Below are 20,979 nucleotides of genomic sequence, written 5' to 3'. Positions count from 1 at the left end.
GAATGAATCTGCTAATAAGCTACAGGCTAGGGCTGCACAATTAATCGAATTTCTAATCGCGATTACAATTATGGATGCCACAATTACGTAATCGTTTAAAGTCCACTTATGTTATTCTGCGTGCTTAAAATGCGCTTTTTTCTTTCTACATGTTATCTTAAGGTTTTTTTTCCATTATTTTAATTTTAGTTTTAGTATAACATTATAATACCATTCATATTTTTACTTTTTTTTAATTTAAAGAAGAAACCAATCCGATGTATATTTGACATTTGAGGCTTAATACTATAGAAAAGCACTAAAAAATGTTTTGCTTGTTTATTTTCATATTAAAATACGGCATGCAGTTGCATCAAACAATGGTATAAACATCATTCAATGTAAATTGTAATAATTGTAATGAATAATCGCAATTACAATTTCAAGGGAATAATCGACAATTATGATTTTTGTCATAATCGTGCAGCCCAACTAGAGGCCATATAACAAATCAAACTGACTGTTCATGAAAAAACTATTTTTTTCAACCCTAATATACCCAAAGCCATCAAATCATCAAATAAATTATGTAACATAAAATAATATAAATGAACAGAATACTGAAGTTTTAAATCTCAAATGATCAAATGTTTAACATGCCTCACACACAAATATAACTGAGGTCTTTGGTAGTTAATGGTAAAATCTCAATGACTAAAATGCAGGTGCCCTGATTCTAAGCAGGAGCAGGTCAGTTAACACCTATAACATGCAAAAGGCCACAGAGGGGGGTGTTACTGGTAGTTTAGCTCAGTATCCACATGAGATTAAAAAATTGCTTGCCTGCTAGGATAATACTGTGAGAGTCTTACTGTAAATGCAATTTCCATTTGCTTTTATAAATCAAGGGAGAAGTCAAAATGATTTTCTGGGGAAATCAATGCCATGCCACAGAGGTGATGTGCAGACAAGCTGAAAATAACTTCTTTAATTAACACTACGAAGAATGAAGTATGTTACTGGCATCAAAAGCAACGATAGCTACCATGTTATAATTAATTGTATAATACCAGAAATTCATTACGCACTGTCAGTAGCTAGCTTGCACTGGGTGCTTATAGTAAATTTTAGATAATGTGCTTATATGTCTTAATGAGACTTCTGATTAATTTAGAAGATCAAACATGAATATGACTGTGAACAATAAATAAACAGCCTAAACCTGAATTTGTTTTTTTTACGGCAGCCAAACTTTAAACATTGTACATATAATGCATTTATGTAATGCTCCATTCGAATGATCATGTACCAGTCAACCGAATGGTCTCTTCAGACTATCGTACCTTTGTGAGTTACCCAGATCAAAAAAGTGCCATTTCATTCTCATGCCCTGATGCAGCACTGTTGGATATGCACTTCATCCTCTTGAAGATGCAGAAGGACTTTCCTTCTCCAGCTCGTATTCAAGACTCTCTTTGACAACAGATTCTCATCACTGTCCCTCAGGAGACGTGTCCTCCATGCTGGCCATCTTGCTAACTTTCTCCACCAAAACCTCAGGACTGATTTTTGGTAGGCCATTGTCTAAGGGACAACCCTCCACCAGACTGTTCATTGGTGTTGGAGGAACTTGGGTATCATCCTCAATCCCAGCGTCCTCGGGACATTGTTGTGATTCACTCTGGTTCTGATTGGAATCATCGTCCAGATCTAGGTCCTCTATGTTCCCACATTGATACGCTTTCTTTTCCCTCTCCTTCAGGAAGTCTGTGATTATGGGCATTACCTTCTTGCGGGATCCTAATGTGTTACCCTGTATAAAGGCCTTCACATCCGGATATGAACTGCTCATTGGCTTAAGGTCCAGAATGTTGTTTTTGGCTTTTTCTAGTGCTTTACTCATCTATGAAAAAAGAAAATACAGATATCAATTAGTAAAGTGAGAAAAATCTTTAATTCAACTGGAAATGTCATTCACAATTTATTTTATTTTATACACTACTGTTGAAAAGTTTAGGATCGGTAAGATTTTCAATATTTTAGAAATAAGTTTCTTATGCTCAGCATTTTTCATTTATTCATCATTTAATATCGCATTTATTTAGCAAAATTACAGTTAATATTGTTAAATATTACTACAATTTAAACTTGTTTTTTTTCTGTTTTAATATATTTAAAATGTAATTTATTCCTGTTATGCAAAGCTGAATTTTCAGCAGCCATTATTCCAGGCTTCAGTGTCACATGATCCTTCAGAAATCAATCTAATATGCTGATTTGGTGCTCAAGAAACATTTCTTATTATTATCTTCAGTGGTGTGACACTGAATATTTTTGTGCAAACTGTGATACATTTTTTTCAGGATTCTTTGATGAATAGAATGTTCAAATAAATCATTTATTTGAAATAAACATCTTTTGTAATATTATAAATGTCATATACTGTCACTTTTGATCCATGTAATGCATCCTTGCTGAATAAAAGAATTTCAAAAAAATCTTACTTTTGAACAGTATTGTATTTCCAAGTAAAAAACTATATTCAGTGATCAGGAATTGACTGGCTCAAGCAATGGTTGCCATTTTTTACATTACAACATTAAAAGACTGGAAATAAAGCATAATAAAGGACAAACTGGGAAACCCTGTAAACTGGTTAGAAAGATCTTTTCTGATCTTAATCCTTGCTGAGGGTTTACCATAAGAATGTGCTTTGTGTTTCAAAATTAATTTTCTATATTTTTAAACTTCTAATCTGGCCAAATATGCAGAGTCAATTATAGGTAAGCCATTTGAACCTTCATTCCCAGAAAGGTATAAACAAAGTCCCTTTAAGACAAGTCATGTCACTCGGCGGCCATCTTTGAAACGCCTCTCGGGCATGCAAGTGCAACTCCTATCTCTTTGAATGGGGAAATATCAAATTCTACAAAACTGTTCACTAAGCTTGCGATTAAATTTCATATTTGAAATCACCAAAGAAATCTGATATCAACTGTGTCATAAATGTTGTTTATTTTGCTCAAATAGCATTATAAAAGCTTATTATTCAGGCTAGATCAGCCAGTGCGCATGCGCAGTCCTGAGCCCTGACTGTTTCTATAGCAACCCGGACTTCTAACGGCAGCTGCAGTGACGTGCTGACTTTACCATTAGCGATTGACTCTTTCATTCAGAAGGCGGGGCTTCCTGCGATTGTGCGGCCATATTGAGCTTTGCATTTTTCCCCATTCATAACTATACGAGTGACACGTCTTGGGTATTCTATAGTCTTTGGTATAAAGCACTGAGTACCTCTTCCCTGTAGACAGTGCTGGAACTGTAGACGGCTAACTGTCGGAAGGGCTCTTTGCTGTCATTGAAAGAGATTGTCATGGCAACCACCAGGTTGTAGTTGTGATTGTGGCAGAACTCACAGAGGTCCTGCTGTAGTCCACGCCTCTGAAGAAAAGCCTAAAGACAGAACAGCACTTTTAAGACGTGTGCATAAATTTTTCATTTTTTTTTTATTTAATAACATTTATCAGTGCAAGGTATTTACACCTGAAAAATGTAGTCTTTAAAATATGCACAGATCAAACATTTCATTTTATGACATCTCTGATCTCTTCTGAATCATTTGACAAATATTTCTGATTAACTTCTTTGGTAATTTGACAGTTAAAATAATTATGTAATAAACATTAAATAAGTGGCATTATTACTTTGAAGTAATAATTGAGATTCTGTGGGTAATATCATTTATTTTTCAAGTGTTATAATTAAAATATCGGGGACTTATTTTTTGGACTTGCTATACAATGTAAAAAAAAAAAAAGTCTCCTATAGTGTGAACAAAGAAAGTTTTGATACTTCTCACATCTGATTCAGCAACATCATGTCTTAATATTGTATGTGTACTAACAAGAGAAGTGTAGAGTCTGTCACGGAGGTTAACGTCTGGTGTAATCAGTGGGTGTGCGAGACAGGCCGCCCAGCCCTGCGGTGAGTCTGGGTGTGTCTGACTTGGAATCAGTTGTGCTTCAGTATTAATGAGGAATTCACATGAGTCATGAGGATGGGCACATGAGCACACTTTGTGCCCACAACAGTAGCTCCTTACATTTCAGAATCTACATTTCCTCTCTCTCTTTGTGGAACCAAGTACTGAGGCTAAATGCATAGCACAAACACAAGATTCACTTCATTTAGGAGGAAACATGTAATTTGCATGTGATCTATGGCAGGGGTTTTCAACCTGTGGGGCGCTAGCATCAGTTAATTCAGAGACGTTCCCTTGAGAATTTATGAATATGAGTTAGCAAATCTTCCACTAGGGGGAAATCTGACTTCCACTGCTAGTCGACAGTTAGATTTTGTGTGCAATTCGGATAATTTTGCATTAATATTTCAGTTTTGTGCAATATGATTTTAAATGTGTTTAAAGTTATGATTCGTGCTTATTATTTTTTTTACTGCGTTATTAAATTTTTGATTTACACTTATTATTTTTTGATCCGTGACCATTGTTTGCTATTCTGAAACCTTTGCTTTCATTTTTAAACTTTGTGCAATATAATTTTACTTGAGTTTTAAAATTTTGGTTTCACGCTTGTTATTTTTTTTATCCGTGACTGCAATACATTTGGCGGGAATATGATCCCATAGTGATCTTCTAAATTTAAAATAAGCATCAGAAATAGTCCTGCTAGAGAGTTTTAGAAATGCTGCAAGTATGCAATGAGATTCCATACATAACTTATAGGTTATAGAGATGCACCAATACAATCACCTATAGTATACAGTGCTGCTTGAAAGTTTGTGAACCCTTTAGAATTTTCTATATTTGCAGTCCTTTGAAACCTAGTGGACTTTTACACGTCTTGCTTTTAGAGTGTTCTTTGTTGGTGGACCACTCATGGGGAGGGTAACAGTGGTCTTGAATTTCCTCCAGGTTTTGGGTCATATTTATGCAGAAATAGACAATTCTAAAGGGTTCACAAACTTTCAAGCAGCACTGTATACACAGGCATAAAACAAGCATCTTTTGTTTTTGACCATGCATCACATTGCTGTTTATTCAGCAACTTGCGCTAAAAGTAGTTTATAATTTCAAGATGAAATCCAAAGTTACTTTTAAAAAAACAAGAATACATTCTGCATGTATAGCAAACAATTGTTCAGTACTGAATCACATTTAATAGTTAATAAAATAGACTGAGGTGTGAGTAATTTGTAATGTTCCATCACAAAAAAAGTTTTATTGTTTAAAACCCCTATTGAAATGATCATATTAGTATTATATTACTTCTTTCATTGTTCCTATGTAATATTGCAATTAAAAAAACAGACGTGTCTGTTTGAAAGAAAAGCAATGAAAGAAAAAAAATTCAACAGACATTATAGAATTTTGCTACAACAATTACAAAAAAAATAACTTAAGAGTGTGATTAAATCCTTTAAAAACACAATTCAAACACAAAACAAAACACCAATCAGGTGACAAAAAAAAAAATGCAATAAAGTGACAAATCAGAATTTGTATATATCTGCAAAAATATAATTTTTGTTAAAAGCGGTATCAGCAAAAACAATCAAATCAAGACATTGCAAGCTTCAGAGATTGTAGAAGCTATTAGAGGTCAAGTGAAATATGTCAAATAACAGCACTGACCTCTAGTGTCATGTAAATGACACTGACAGCTAATTTTAGATCCCCACCAGATGCTGCTTTCATGTCTTTCAACAGCATCTGTTCCGTGGAGAGGCCTGAAATACAGAACAGTACCGTGAAATTACTTTTGATGAATGCATGCTTTCAAATTATACTGTTTATTATGTCTACATCAAGTGGTTTGTTTCATTACACAGTAAAAGATCCTCTCACCTGACACATCAAACTTGGCATTCTGTAGCGACTGAAAGAGAGCACCCCTCTGAGGCAGTTTGGGAAAACGTTTCTCCAGAAAGACGGCGTACTGGCTGTCCTTAGGGGTGACTTTGCCTGCCTCAGGTGCCATGTTAACACAGTCTAGGATAATGGCACCTTTCAACACATACATTATGCAAGTTAACAAGATTTTATCTTTCTGCTGACATCTCACATCTCTATCAAGTCAAATCTAGAGGGTACCAAGAACAAACTGACTATCTCCTCCGGCTAAATGCCACTGAAGACCATGCTGAGCCCATCTGATGTCTAACAACAGCGTCTAACAGATTGAATAGCAGTCATGCTGTGAGAGCTCACATTCCTCTGTGTTTATCACATCGCCATGACACTCACCGTATAAAAGCTGAGCCACTTGTTGGTCGAGCACCTCAGGTGCTTTTTGGGCTATGCGCTCTGTAACCAAGGTGGCACAGGAGCCCACGGGCTCCACAGTGACAGGGCAGGAGGGGGATGTGGGCCTCTGTAGGAGGTGATGGTCAATTACTTCCACAACTGCGTCCTCCAGTTCACTGTCAGCACTACAGAATAACACAGATTTATTATAAAAGAACTGACCAAATTTCCTGATATTCACTTCAGAATGATTGGCATTTCACAGATTTAAAAATAATAATAATAATAATAATAATAATAATAATATTTACATATTATTGCATATTCTAATATTTATTAATATTAGAATATGAATATATTTATTATATTTATAGAATATATTTATTTTATGGGTTATTATTTATATGAATATATTTTAAAAATGTCTCACATTTCAGCACGTATCCTGCTTCTGTGGTCACAGGTTCAGTACAATAAACACTTTATATGTAGCTATTAATGGTGCACTAATTAGATTAATATACAATAACTGTATTAACAATATTCTGATATTTATTTTTTGTTGCCATTCATTTTTAAAGAGACCCTTTACATACATTCAGGCATATGGTTCAGTAAAATGCTTCATAATTCTATTGCAATTAATGGCTATTATTATAAATGTATTATTTTAAATACATAACTACTATTGTTTAAAAGTTGGCAGATGAGATTATGTAATTTTTTGAAAGTCTCTTATATGCTCAGCAATTTAAAATTACAATTTAAAAGAACAAGTGTAATTTATTCCTGTGATTGCAAAGCTACATTTTCAACAGTCATTACTCCAGTCTCTGTATCACATGATCCTTCAGAAATCATTTTAATACAATGACTTGGTGCATAAGAAACATTTCCGATTATTATCAATGAAAACAGGTGTGCTGGTGCTTAATATTTTTTGTTGGAAACCATGACATTTTTCAGCATCCTTGATGAAATGAATGCTCAATTGATGAATTGACAGCTCAAAGAATGGCATTTATTTCAAATGGAAATTTTTTGGAGCATTATAAAAGTCTTTACTGTCACTTTTGATGAATTTAACCCATCCTTGCTGAATAAATGTATTAATTCCTTTCAAAAACAACAAATCTTACTGACCCCAAACTCAGTTCATTAATTACTCTAAAACTGCATTAATTTTTTATGTGAAGATGGAACATGGTGTACTACACATATTGCATATGTGCTACAGAACAGAAGACTGACCTGGGCAGAATATTGTGGTCGACTAGGGTCAGCATCAGTTGTTTATTCTTGTGCAGGCCGTGGAGGGCCACCTCGTCTCTGAACAGCAGGCAGTCCTGCGACAGACCGGTCTCTCTCAGAAGAAAGATGCTGTCAGAGCGCAAGGGGAACTCAGCCCGTGGGATGTTGAGTACAGGGACCGGCATCTTCTTACAATCAAGACTCTATGAGAGGACAACAATAATGATGAACAAAACAATAATCCCCATCCTCTAGCACAAAATTATCACGTCTATTATCTCTGCCACAATTCTCAAGTTTTCCAAGAACACCGCAGCAAAAGTGGTTTATTAGGTTGGGGATTGCATACCTTTGAAAGAAAGTAGGCGAAGGTCAGGGCTGATACCATGGAGTCCATATCACAAGCCTCATTTCCCATTACGACATGCAGCCCTGGGCTGTTCTTACTACAACCCTGAGAGTGAAAGAGAACAATGTCACAGGCTGCTGGACTAATAGAGGACAAGAATTCATAACATATAACTGCAAACCTAGTTCTTCATAATAAGGCGTTGGTGGCCTCTATTAAACCAGGCTGAAATACAAAACTAGAATGTCTGTTTTTGGTTTCTGTGACATTACCTACGCATAGAGATGTAACGATTAACTGCGAGCCGGTTGAAAACCGATTCAAATATGTATGCAAGTGCTATATTAGTATATTATTATAGTATTATATTTCAATTTCACAAAGAAATGTGCAGCATTTTGTCCAAGCAATAATAAAAGGACACATTTAATTTATAATTTGTCTTAAATCTAATTTTGTTAAAAAAAATTATAATAACCGTGAATCGAATCGTGAAATCAAAACCGTGAATCGAATCGAATCGTGAGTTGAGTGAATCGTTACATCCCTACCTACGCATAAATATTTACTGCAAGCAGCAAGTACATGACAAGCTGAAAATGCATCCAACAGACTGTGAAGACTTCCAGCTCCACAAAGAGCTTCATCTGACAAACAATGTTGAACTTATGATCACCTGGTCGGTCGCTCTATATTACCGGCAGCCAGTGGGAGGTAATGTGTCAGAGATACAACACATTTTGTGACTTCTCACCAGATTTAGTAAAGCAGTGTATTCCTTTAACAGATGATAACATGAATGACAACAAACTCATTTTCTTTCAAGTTTAATATTTGTTCTTAAAGGGATAGTTAACCCAAAAATGAAACTTCTGTCATCATTTGCTCAACTTCCAAGACTTTTTTTTTCTGTTCGACATAAAAGATGTTTTGATGAATGCTGACACTGCTCTTGTTCATACAATAAAATACATACATACAGTGACTAGGGTTTATCAAAAGAAAAAAAAGTAGGCCACATAACTTATGCACTATATAGTCAAATGATGTATTTGTGAGGAACAGATCTGTTTTATTAGCTGAAAATCGTCCTCTGCCACAGCTCAAATCTCATCCACACTTCCACATATTCAAATATTGTGTGAAAACATTTAATGCTAACAATAATGGCTTTTGTTTTTGCATGTCTTGTAAACGATTTCACAGTAAGTAACAATATACAGAGGCGAAAATGATATTTGAGAGCTATGGTGAAGGGCACTGCAGATTTTGAGTAAAATAACTTCAATTTCAGTGTTGTTCCGAACATGATGAATAATAGTACAGCTTCAGAAGACTTGGAATATACACTACTGTAAAAAAAAAAAAAAAGTCTGGAGTCTGTAAGATTTTTAATGTTTCTGATGACTTTTTTCCTCACCAAGGCTGCATTTTTTAAAAAAGAGTAAAAACAGTAATATTGTGAAATATTATTACAATTTAAAATAACTCTTTCTTTTTAAATATATTATTCTTGTGAAAACACTGTGAAAAACATTTATTATTATCGAGTTTGAAAACAGTTGCTGCTGAATAATTTTTTGATTTTCTTTGACGAACAGAAATGTCAAAAGAACAGCATTTATTTGAAAAAGAAATCTTTTGTAACATTATAAATGTCTTTACTGTAAGTTTTGGTCAATTTAATGGATCCTTGCTGAATGAAAGTATTACTTTCTTTATAAAAAACACTGACCAACACTTTCAAACAGTAGTGTAGTTATGGATTATGTTTCTTAAAATGTGCTTTTCTCTCTCTCTCTCTTTTTATTTTGGAACTTAAGAACTAACAACTCTATTTCGAAGCCTATTTGCTGGACCACTTGCAAGATGAAAAGCACTTTTAATAGAATAACACCGAACGCATCGCCCTGGATTCAATAAAACCTTTTATCCCTCCACATGATGACTCCTCATCCAGCGTTAATTAGCATTTGGCCTGCTCCATTACTCCAGCCGAATACAGAAGCCATCTGTGACGTCAACATTAAATGATGTACTCTGATCTGGGCTGCCAGCTGGGGTTTGTTTGAAATGCTGGACGACGGGCTGTCAACACAGAGTGACTGAGCTCACAACTGGCACAGACCAGGGGTGAGGCTTGTTTCGGGTAAGGTTTTGGCAAGATCCCTCTTTCTCATGTGATAATCATCACCAAAATCTCTGTTAGATGGGGAAGTGCAGGAAAAACATGCTTATTCATGTCCGTATGTGCATGGCCGGAGGACAGCACAGGAAGTTAGTCACTGCAATGTGAAATGGACCACGGGACGGTGAGTAAACTGTACAGAACCTGCGGGTCTCGGGTCAGGGTAGAAAGAGCTCTAGTGTGCGATCTATTTGAAAACTCACGCTTCAATGCAGACAAAAAGCACTATGACCACAAGTGCAACCGAATCATTTCTTCAATCATTGACTGAATTAGTTAAAGAACCCATCTCCAAGTAAACACGGGGCTTCAGTATATCGGCCCAGCAGTGGGTGAGTGCAGGTGTCAGGGTGTTTGGGTTTAAAACAACAGTGTTTTGGGTAGAGAGATGCACTGCTGTTGGACAGATGCTGTCAGGATCATGTGCACCGGACAGCAGGTGTTATTGTCTCTGCAAATAGGGCCACCTTCAGTTTTGAAACTGAGTGCATTAAGCTGAACAACTAGAAAAGTGGGAATTGTTCTTATTGACTAAACATACTGACAGCACCTTTAGAAAATAGTCTCCAAAAGATGCATTTGAACCAAACAGCTCATTAAATTTGTTTTAAACCGCTTTTAATAGCAAATGTGTATAATTATAAAAAGTGTGTACATTTGTAAATGAAGAATGTGTAAATTTAATATATAATATATATATAACTTAATGTACTTTTTTAAAATAAAATATAATAACATTAAAACACGTATAAATAACATTATGATAAAAGTATTGTTATTATACAATTTAAAAACAAAAACAAGCATGCGTGTGTAGTTTCAATGCATGTGGTTGTTTCTATCATTGGCGCATGCGGTCACAGCGTCTACACGCGCGTCATACCATATGACTTGTGTCAATTTCAAGTGTGTATCAAACAAAGCATACATTATTTATCACACCAAGCCATCATACACGGCAAACACACTCATGTTTATGAATTTCTCAACACGCACAGTGCAAACACTGGCCACATTTTAAGTGGGTAAAACGGTAGAAGCAAACATACCACGCGCAACCCTCTCTTTTAGCGTACAGTAACGTTACCATAGTCTTACCTTAAGCGCGTCACGACAGCTCCGTAAATATGCCTCCATTGTTACACAGAGCCCGAGAGTTTTCACGTAACGGAATATCCTGAAGGAGTGTAAAATGCCCTTCAGTGCCTCTGTAAAGTGCAGCGTCTCAGTGGTTCACTGTTGAGCCACTCGGAATTCAGGTTTACGAGCACACGTGACCTACGTCGTGACGTCACATGGTGTGTCGGGAAACGTAGTTATGTTGTGGACTCACGAAAGACCCTAAAATGAGAGGGTCCATGTGTTACCCTTGAGAATCATCTCTATGCTAGTGTTCTCCTAAACTGTGACCAAATTAAAATGACCCAATATTTTATCAAATATACATGTTTGAAAATTAAAATATTTCTTTTGAGGGAAAATTAAACAAAAATATTGATGATGACTTGTGCACTTCACAGATTTTTTTTGTCCAATCAAATGCTAACTAGAATGAGAAGTCCCTCAATGGACTCTTTAAAACGTCTCACCCCATTTTGCTGTTTCATTCGAAATTTGTCTATAAAGGCAAGAAAAATTGTGCTTGTCAAATTAACTAATTAATTTTAATTAATTCAAATGTATTTATTTTTGTCTGAGTATCTAAAAACAGCTTCTCTGATTTTATACAATTGTACAATATCAGTAAAAAAGTAGAAATTGGATCTTTAAAATGCAACTTTAGTAAAATACAGTACATTAAAATATTGATGTATCCATTCTATTCTCCAAAAACACATTAAAAAAAACAACAACTAGTGTTTTACACTGGGTAACATGGTGAAACAGCATTATAGTTTTTCTTCTACATTTACATCTAACATTACTTTCTATTAAAAAACATCCTAAAATTTCATCTGATTTATGTAGGTGGTTTAATGTACGATCCTAATGAATATTAACACATTTTTGTCAGGGTGGCACCTTGTGTGGTAAACATCAATGCACTTGGGGATATGATTCGGCGCTAAGTGTCTCTGATATAATGCTGATGCTTTGTTCTTCTTGACTGAATTTCTGCTATGAATCACATTTTGTCCAATAGCATGCCGGTTTAGATCTTCTCAACGTAGTTGCCAGGAAACATGCCTTCCTTTCCTCGAAGACGGCCCTGCCACCAACCTGAGGGATCTGGGCAGACAGCACATCTTGGGTTAGTGCGGTAATCTGTATAAAGTTCACTTTTAATATTATAAAAATAGATTACCTTCACATAGGATTTCTATGATTTCATCTGCTTGAAAGCGGAGCTCATCTGTGTCCTGAGCATCATAAGCGTAGAGTGCTCTGCATTGTGGGGTGCGGGGTCTGGGTTTGGGTTTGGGTTTGGGTCTCCCTGAACCTGGAAGAGGCTTGTACTCTTTCGAACGTCTGCGATGCATTCTGAGAGAAAACACAGAGAATATTTCCTTTGGAAGACTGAAATAAACTGAAATAATAATTGAAATTAAAATAAAAACTAACATTGCTGGTAAAAACTGAAACAAAATTTCTATCACTTTAAAATTAACTAAAATAATATAAAAATTGGCACATTATTTTTTGTTTTAGTATCTCTGAAAAAAACTAATGATGATAGAGTATTTATTCAAATTAAATTCAGATGACATCGAAAACGGAAAAAAAATACTTTAATAACCTGAATAACAGAATTAATTTCTATTATGCCATTTCGAATATTGCCTTTGATGCAGTCTGTAATGTGGCTGTATGTGAATGTAAATTATCTGTTGTAAAGCCGAAAGTGCACGATAAATAAAGTTATTGTCTCCCAAAAGAAGGAATCAACTCTAAACAGCCTAAACGAGTCGTCAGTAATTCGAATCGCACTTCCGTGATGGCTACACATCACGCCCGCCTATGTTCTATGTTGGCCGGCCGCGAACAACTTGACCCGCCCTCAAACACTGTAGCTTTGTGTGGTTAACATCCTGTCAGGAAGACATTGTGTCCTACACTGTGAAAGTAAATTCATTTGCTGTGAAAGTAAATTTGTTTTATTTTCACTTCCGAAAGATGAGGCTGCAAAGAATCAGTGGTTAAAATTCATTTTTTCCACTGTACCACAGTAGTACAACCCCAATCTTTTTTTGTGTTCCCGTAATTTTACTGATGACAGCTTCTCTAATCTCGGGGAGTTCAACGCGGGATTCACAAAATGTTTGCTCCTGAAAGATGGCTCTGTACCCAGTTTATTTGGACCAGCTGGCTCCACTGAATCACAACCTGTAAGTATGATAAATAATAGATGTTTATATTTCCTATCGAGCGTTTCAGAATACGGAACTATGGCAGTAGGCGTATGGTTTCCGACACGCGATGTACGCGGTAGACCAATCACAACAGACTAGGCCATCTGACCAATCAGAGCAGAGTAGGCTCACGGAAAGGAGGGGTTTAGAGAGACTGAATCTTAGAACTGCTTCAAACAATTAGTTTGAGAATCGTTGGAAAATGAGGTGATATTAAATGAATATTTTGATAAAATGAAAGCATTTTTTGACCTTGCATGCATGTAAATCTATTGTAGGAGACTCCCAAAACTATATTAAAAATGGCACAATAGGGCCACTTTAAATATTTGTGTTACAATTATTAACATACTGATCTGTGATCTAGTTTTAGCCAAACAGGTTTCGAGATTGTAAAGTCTTCAGTCAGTATGGCTTGGAGGATATAATACATTTAATTGCATTTATCTGGGATTCTGTCATACAACACATCATCTCACCCTGCCACGCCCTGATCAGGAACTTTCATGAAGCCCATATCACTGTCAATGTGGCTCTCGCGTTGACTGCGGCGAGATCCCTGGAGTCTGGGAAGGGTAGGCTGATCCATACTGGACTGCTGATGGAGCAGAGAGTTCCTAATGGCGGGCTGCCCGTGGGTTCCTCTTCCTCGACTATCAGACTTAGGAGGTTCTGAAATCACAGGCCATAGGAACATTTTAAAAATATTTCTAAAACAGTTTAGTGGCAACTTTTGTGAAATATGTAAAATTGTGGTCTTACCACGTGAATACTGGCCTACATTGCGATTTTGGTTCCCCATGTACCTGCTTTTTCGGTTGTCACGGCGAGTGGGTCCTACAGAAATGATAATTGTGACTAGATAGATAGATAGATGGATGGATGGATGGATGGATGGATGGATAGAATACACACACACCATGCATACACCATCATTCAAATGTTTGATGCTTAATAAATTCTTTTAAATAAGCAATGATGCATTACATTGATCAAAAGAACAGCATTTTTAATAGACATTTTTTGTAACAATAAACTGCTATTTTCACTGCCACTTTTGAACTTTCTATCCTGAAAAAAATGTATTGTTTTCACAAAAATATTAAGCAGCACAACTGTTTTCAACATTGATAATAATACGAATGTTTGGATGTATTATATGTTAATAAGTATATTTCTTCCAAATGAGCATCTTAGAATGATTTCTGCTGAAATTTCAGCTTTGCATCACAGGAATAAATTACATTTCAGTTATTTTAAATTGTATTAATATTAGGGCTGTCAAACAATTAATCGCGATTAATCGCGTCCAAAATAAAAGTGTGTGTTTACATAATATGTGTGTGTGTATTGTGTATATTTATTATGTATCTATAAATACACACACATACATGTATACATTTTAAAAATATTTATTTTGGATGTGATTACTTACGATTAATCATTTCACAGCCCTAATTAATATTTCACAATATTACTGTTTTTGATCAAATAAATGCAGCCTTGGTGAGCATAAGAGACACTTTAAAAAAAAAAAACTTACCAGCCCAAACTTTTGAACGGGGAAATATGTATGTCTCCATGATCTCAAAATTGTATGCAAAATGGGTGTCAAGACTACTAAATAGTGATTATATAGCCCATAAAGGTATTACAAAAGTTTTACAAATTCGACTGTAAACAGACACACAATCTATAAGAGTAAAACACTGTATTGTAAGCATTTAAAACATTTTTACTACAACTCAAAATTTCAACGGACTCACTTGCGTTTTTAGGCAGACCGGGTCCAATACTGACAGTCTGGACCTTGCTGCTGGGCTTCAGAACTGCTTCATCACCCTGACCCATCTGAAACTGGATCTGTCGAGAGCCAGCAGATGAAAATGGACCCCATCCTCCTTTCTTCACCTTAAATTCAAGCCTGATAGAGAAAAATGTTGAAATGACAAGACCAACATATCATACTTTTTCTGAATAATACAGCACATGGTACATTTCTCAGTGAGGGAAACATTGCTCACAGGTTGTTAAACTTGAGAGGCAGCTTTTTCTGTGTTTTTTCCTCGTAATGCTTGTACAGAAGACTGAGGAACTCGGTTTTAAAGACAGACTGCAGCACACTGTCATATTGATCCTCGTGCACTATGAAGAGGTCATCCTGTAGTGTGCTGAGGAAAGAGAGGTACAATAACTGATCTGCTCACCATCCATATGCAATTTAGAAAATTATGAAAACCTGCTTAAATACTGGTTTAAAGGCATCATTCACTCGCCCACAAGTTGTTCCAAACCTGTATGAGTTTCTTTCTTCTGTTGAACATAAAAGAAGATATTTTAAAGAATGTGGGCAAGCAGTTGCTGGTCTCCAGCAACTTCGACAGTATGGAAAAAAATACTATGGAAGTCAATGGGAATCAGAAACTACAAAATATTTTCTTTTGTATTCAGCAGAAGAAAGAAATTGATACAGGTTTGGAACAACTTGAGGGTGAACAAATGATGACAGAATTTTCATATCCCTTTAAGAACTTAGGGTTAGAAAACCCTTTATTTTCATTCTTATTTAAATGTATGATTTATTAATCATTTGAAGCTTTAATGTAGGGAGAACTTTCAAGGCCTAAAGGTTATCATGCATATTACAAGATGGAGTACCTAAGAGAGACAGACTGGATCTTTTCCACCTCGATCATTCTTTTCAAGACCTCCCGAATCTGGCCTTTCTCAGGACCCTGTTTCACCTTCTCACGTCCAATCAAATAGAGGAACTTAGGGGTGAGAATGAGGTCACGCTTGACAGTCTGTGGGTGTTGAAACAGCATGTGAGTATGTGGTCACATGAAATTTGTCAGATGAACTACATGTGCAGAATGAAACATTTGCTGGTTCAGTAAACTAGCACAAACTACTACTAAACAGTTACTCAGGAAGTGAGCTATAAGTTTCAGAATGTTAAATGGGACTTTGAGTCCAACCTTAAATCTGCGGTCATATTTGACCATCACGTCAGCAAAATCAACCCTCTCCCTACGACCCACGAACTGCCGAATCTCTGGATGGTTGTCCATGCCAATGTAGTCTCCCATGAAATTGCGGTTCAGACTGTTCTTTCGTCTCTCCTTCTTGTTCAGCAGGAGGTCAGAGGCTGGAATCATTACAGAATCAATGTGACTGAAAATGAAGTACATTTGATTGTATTCCCAAGGCCCTATTTATTAAATTAGTCCATTTTCATTAATTGATACAGAAGAAAAAGGGGGTCCAGACACAATTTTACACAAACCTAGTCGTTTATACGCAGTATAAACCAAAAAAAATTATTTCAAAATTATTTTTCTGCACAAATCAAAGAGAGGAATCTGTATGAACTCTTACCTTCCTCTCGCATGCGGACATACTTGCGCACAGCAATGTGTTTGCGCCAGGCTTGCTGGATTACCCGAGCATATCCGTTGTATTTTCTTTCCCTCATCTCCTCCAGCAGGAACAACTAAAGATTGACAATCATACTTATTTTTCATAGTCATCACTGTTGAATATCAACAAAACTTTTCAGAATATCAACAAAATGCAATCACAAAATGACCAAAGCAACTTTGACAAGTGTGTCCACTCATTAAAGTTCACAAGACAACAGCCTGAACATATAAGGTGTGTAACAATTGATGCACTATACACTATGCACTTGTTCTATGCACTATGTACTCATTCGTCTGGTATTTTAATTTTATAAGGTTATTTAGTCATCCAACATAGGAGTCTGGTAGCCCCTCTCCCTCCAGTACATAACTGTAGTCGAGTGCATAAAGTGTCCAACATTCCACATTTCATTTTTTCGGTTAATTAAGTGCAACATCCGGGCATCTGAAATGCACTTTTTCACACTACGTATACTAAAAACGGAATAGTACACAAATTGGACGCACCTATAGAGTCTATTTTATATAAACAAAGTTTGAAAAAACATAAGGCCATGTGAACCACAGCTGAAGAATTTTTGCTTAATTGCACCACGCCAAAGGAATGCATTTAAGTAGCCAAACTGCAAAGCAATTCAATTTGTCCATGACTAAAATAAACTGTCCCACCGCTGAGAAAATTAGTTACAACAGCAAAAAAGGGAGATAACATGGCCTCAAATGTTCAGTTAATGAATTAGGTTATTTATTTCTCATATTTGAGAAAACATCACATTAAATCATAACTGTAATATATCTGTTCACATCACTACCTTCAAGTTACAAAAAAAAGTACATACAGATTCTGGGGCCTTGATGAAGATTTTGGTCTTGCCCAGCTGGTATTGGTCTGAGTCCATATTGACAGATTTTAAAAGCTGCAGGACACCCTGTTTCTCATCTCCACGCCACTGAGGCCATGTTTCTCTGGTCAAGATGGCATATCTGAGCAAATATAAAAGAATAGTTAGTCATATCATATCACATTTTCTAAGTATTTTGCAATTTATCAAAAAAGTCCATATATAGCATTTGGCACCTTGACAGGCATTGGTAAGTGGCGATTGTACCTTTGCAGGAATTTCTTGAAGACACGTCGGAAGGCGTAGCCGGCCCTACGAACACGGATGTTCTCCCGCAGTCCCAGATATTCTACTTGGTGTTTGATGCGGCTTTCCTCCCAGTCGCGAGCCTTTTTGGTCTCGTTGGGTTTGATGCATCGAATATAGTGAGGGGTGCATTTCATTAATGTCTGGACCAGATTATTTGCCTGTTTCTGTAAGGGGAGAAGGGAGAAAAAGAAAGACAGAAAAATGAACAATAGCATAACACAAATCTAAAAGCATAACATTACATTCATGTATCATACCTAACTGTAACTACACACAGCATCCACCACACTCGCCAGGCACTAAATGCAAGTTGGGCAGTAACTTTTGTTAGGAACTGAAACATAATACATTGTTTAAATCAAATTGTAGGAATATTTCTAGTTAAGCGTGCATTTCTATGTTCTGTAGATCAGTTCTTTTACCTTAATCTTTGAACCTGCAGTGCTGGGACGGCCCCTCTTCTCAGCCTCCAGGTTCTCTGGGAACAAATCTCTGATGAAGGCCCTGTGGATATGACCAGAAAAAGAGATCAATCATTTCAAACATCTCTGAAGCCCTAATACCATTTATTCTTTACCAGCACATGGAAGACATAATCACAGAGCTGCCTGCAGTGAAGTAATACACCACAGAATATCTCACAAGAAAAAAAAAAAAACAATTTACCATCCTCCATAAAAATGCTACACCATATTGATTTTATGATTTATTTATGTGATTTATTATTTCATTAAGGAATTACAGCTGAACTGCAGATGTTGTGCATCGGTGCATGAGTGCATTAAGGGGCTTTTAAAAAGCTTGGGCTAAAACAGCAGTAAAAATAGCCAAATAACCACTTACAACTCACTGCTCTGCATGAGCTCGATGATGTCGCTGAACAGCACATCCCTGTTTCTCTCACAGAAGCCGCTCACATCATATGAGACCTGGAAATAAGGACTCTTATTACTCTCACCAAGAAGTTAATCAATATCAGAGTGACTCTACTTGCTAGAAGCAAACTAAAACACTCAGGGCAACTAAATTCAGATTATTAATTTAAGTATAATACTCATGTTACCAATGTGCAGGCGCACTGAACTCTTGATGAAGAATTAATACACCCTCATTTACAAAGTTGTGTTTGTTTATCAGATATTTTGGCAGAGTGCAGTACTTTTAGCTCTGTTTAAAATTATGTTTAAGTCCATTTTGTAAAATATCCCCCAAAGTCAGTACAAAAGATGTGAAAATGTTCCACATATTCCATCACGGCCAACTAATGTCAAACCAACAGTGTATAGTGGAAGGAAAACACACTTCTTCCACAGTAGGAGTCAGTGTTGCACCCACACTACTGCCAACCATCCAGGTGCATTTTATAAAATGTGATTTTTTACCATTTATTCCTAAATTTCTTAACCCTATTTTATCAAGATTGTTTTCTAAATTGACATTTACCTACATATAGAGCTCCATCTGAACATTTGAAAAGTGTCTCTTACCTTGCCTGCATAGTGGTGCACTATGAAACCTTTGTTCCAGCTGTTGAAGTGCTCATGAGTGCCAATTTGCGACTGCAGTTTTTGCAGCAGAGTCTGATCTGCACCCTCTCCTTTTGCATGCATGGTGGCGCACACATCATCCAGGATGCTCATGATGCCAGGAGGATTCTGGGTTATTAAGGTGCCCATTAGATGCCATTAGTTGAACGGGTGATGTTATGCATATGACAATCGATTTGATGCAGAATAACTACAAAGTATAAACTCACCACTTTGGACTCAATTAAGTCACATACAACTTTGTTGTTAAAGTACTCAATGGGGGTCCATCTGATTCCTTCCTGTACGTACTCTTCCTGCAAATGAGATGGAAAACGTCAGCAAACATTTCCCTAGAGACCTCTGTGTGTATATGTTTATTAAAAAGTATTCTCATTTCTTTCTCATAAATTATTCATTATTCTCACCTGCTCTGCTTTTAGTGTGAGCTCAATAAAAATCTGCTGCAGTTTTTCATTCACAAAGTTAATGCAGAATTGCTCAAATCCATTTTTCTAGAGAGGCAAAGGCATGTGGTTACTTATAAAATTAATATAACGAGTAAAAAGAAGAGATGCATGTAGAAAACATAAATTAACTCACCTGAAAGATTTCAAAACCATAGATGTCCAGAACTCCGATGTTTAACTCTTCGTGGTCTTTTTGCATTGCCTTGTTTATGGCCTTCAAATACAAGCACAAACTAATTTAAATTACTTTTCTTTTGCTTTTTGAGACATATACTAACGTTCAAAAGTTTGGGGTCAGTAAGAAGATTTTTACACTCACCAAGGCTGCATTTATTTAATCAAAATACAGTAAATATTGTGAAATTTCATTACAGTTAGTTCTATTTTCATATGTTTTAAAATGTAATTTATTCCTGTGATGTAAAACTGAATTTTCATCAGCATCATTCTAATATGCAAATTGGTCACCATGAAAATGCCCACTGATGAAAATTATTATTGGCGCTCAAGTAACATTTCTTATTATTATCAATGTGGAAAACAGGTGTGCTGCTTAATATTTTTTAGAAACCTTGATACTTTTTTTTGTCAGGATTCTTTGTTTAATAGGAAGTTCAAAATAACAGGATTTATTTAGAATAGAAGTCTTTTGTAACATTCGAAATGTCTTTATTGTCACTTTTGATCAATTTAAAGGGGTCATATGACCCCTTTGCTGTTAATAGTGTTCATCATCTGTTTGATTACATCTTTAATTGATAACGTCTTTAATTGATTTTTCCGTACATTTCTGCCACATGTACATTAACTGACAGTCACCACTGATAAGCTACCACAAAATATTGTAGAAACTTAATTTGCTGTAAAGTTGCTTTGCAACGATTTGTATCGTGAAAAGCGCTATACAAATAAACCTGAATTGAATTGAAAACTTGAATTGAATATGATGCAATTTCAAGTTTTCCTTTCTCTTTGGAGTGTTACAAGCTGTTCGTGAATAGATAAGATCCCTAAAGTTGCAAAGACTA

General features: G+C 36.0%; 2 protein-coding genes across 2 annotated transcripts in view; both read right to left on the bottom strand.

Annotated features, from left to right (window-relative positions):
- Window positions 1-430: 430 nt before the first annotated feature.
- On the bottom strand, window positions 431-11,270 carry LOC107700697 (protein prune homolog). Its single transcript, XM_016502434.1, has 8 exons — window positions 11,131-11,270; window positions 7,845-7,949; window positions 7,496-7,698; window positions 6,245-6,429; window positions 5,846-6,004; window positions 5,633-5,727; window positions 3,274-3,432; window positions 431-1,882 (listed from the first exon to the last, which is right to left on the bottom strand). Exons 1-8 carry the CDS (start codon window positions 11,167-11,169, stop codon window positions 1,472-1,474), a joined length of 1,356 nt encoding a protein of 451 aa, XP_016357920.1. The 5' UTR covers window positions 11,170-11,270; the 3' UTR covers window positions 431-1,471.
- Window positions 11,271-12,135: 865 nt separating this feature from the next.
- The window catches only part of myo1eb (myosin IEb), a 17,067-nt gene continuing 8,223 nt past the window's right edge, over window positions 12,136-20,979 (bottom strand). Inside the window, exons 11-27 of the mRNA XM_016502433.1 lie at window positions 20,085-20,165; window positions 19,910-19,996; window positions 19,712-19,798; window positions 19,443-19,610; window positions 18,799-18,884; window positions 18,378-18,459; window positions 17,914-18,119; window positions 17,644-17,788; window positions 16,761-16,875; window positions 16,361-16,530; window positions 16,041-16,186; window positions 15,407-15,553; window positions 15,149-15,306; window positions 14,145-14,219; window positions 13,862-14,054; window positions 12,338-12,513; window positions 12,136-12,261 (exon numbers count right to left, since the gene is read on the bottom strand). Of these exons, the coding sequence (XP_016357919.1) occupies window positions 12,185-12,261; window positions 12,338-12,513; window positions 13,862-14,054; window positions 14,145-14,219; window positions 15,149-15,306; window positions 15,407-15,553; window positions 16,041-16,186; window positions 16,361-16,530; window positions 16,761-16,875; window positions 17,644-17,788; window positions 17,914-18,119; window positions 18,378-18,459; window positions 18,799-18,884; window positions 19,443-19,610; window positions 19,712-19,798; window positions 19,910-19,996; window positions 20,085-20,165 (2,199 nt within the window). The 3' untranslated portion in view covers window positions 12,136-12,184. The remainder of the gene's footprint in view (window positions 12,262-12,337; window positions 12,514-13,861; window positions 14,055-14,144; window positions 14,220-15,148; window positions 15,307-15,406; window positions 15,554-16,040; window positions 16,187-16,360; window positions 16,531-16,760; window positions 16,876-17,643; window positions 17,789-17,913; window positions 18,120-18,377; window positions 18,460-18,798; window positions 18,885-19,442; window positions 19,611-19,711; window positions 19,799-19,909; window positions 19,997-20,084; window positions 20,166-20,979) is intronic.

This window comes from Sinocyclocheilus anshuiensis, unplaced genomic scaffold (assembly GCF_001515605.1).
Source record: "Sinocyclocheilus anshuiensis isolate Anshui unplaced genomic scaffold, SAMN03320099.WGS_v1.1 scaffold782, whole genome shotgun sequence".
Taxonomy (NCBI): Eukaryota; Metazoa; Chordata; class Actinopteri; order Cypriniformes; family Cyprinidae; genus Sinocyclocheilus; species Sinocyclocheilus anshuiensis.
This window is presented reverse-complemented; position numbering and strand designations above follow the sequence as displayed.

What these genes read in the sequence shown, in the direction of transcription:
- LOC107700697 (XM_016502434.1), bottom strand. Translation starts at nt 11,169, where the DNA reads ATGGAGGCATATTTACGGAGCTGTCGTGACGCGCTTAAG. An exon ending in GACCACAATATTCTGCCCAG is followed by an intron (nt 6,430 to 7,495) that starts GTCAGTCTTCTG and finishes GTTATTCTGTAG; the next exon opens with TGCTGACAGTGAACTGGAGG. An exon ending in GCACTGTCTACAGGGAAGAG is followed by an intron (nt 1,883 to 3,273) that starts GTACTCAGTGCT and finishes CTTTTTTCATAG; the next exon opens with ATGAGTAAAGCACTAGAAAA.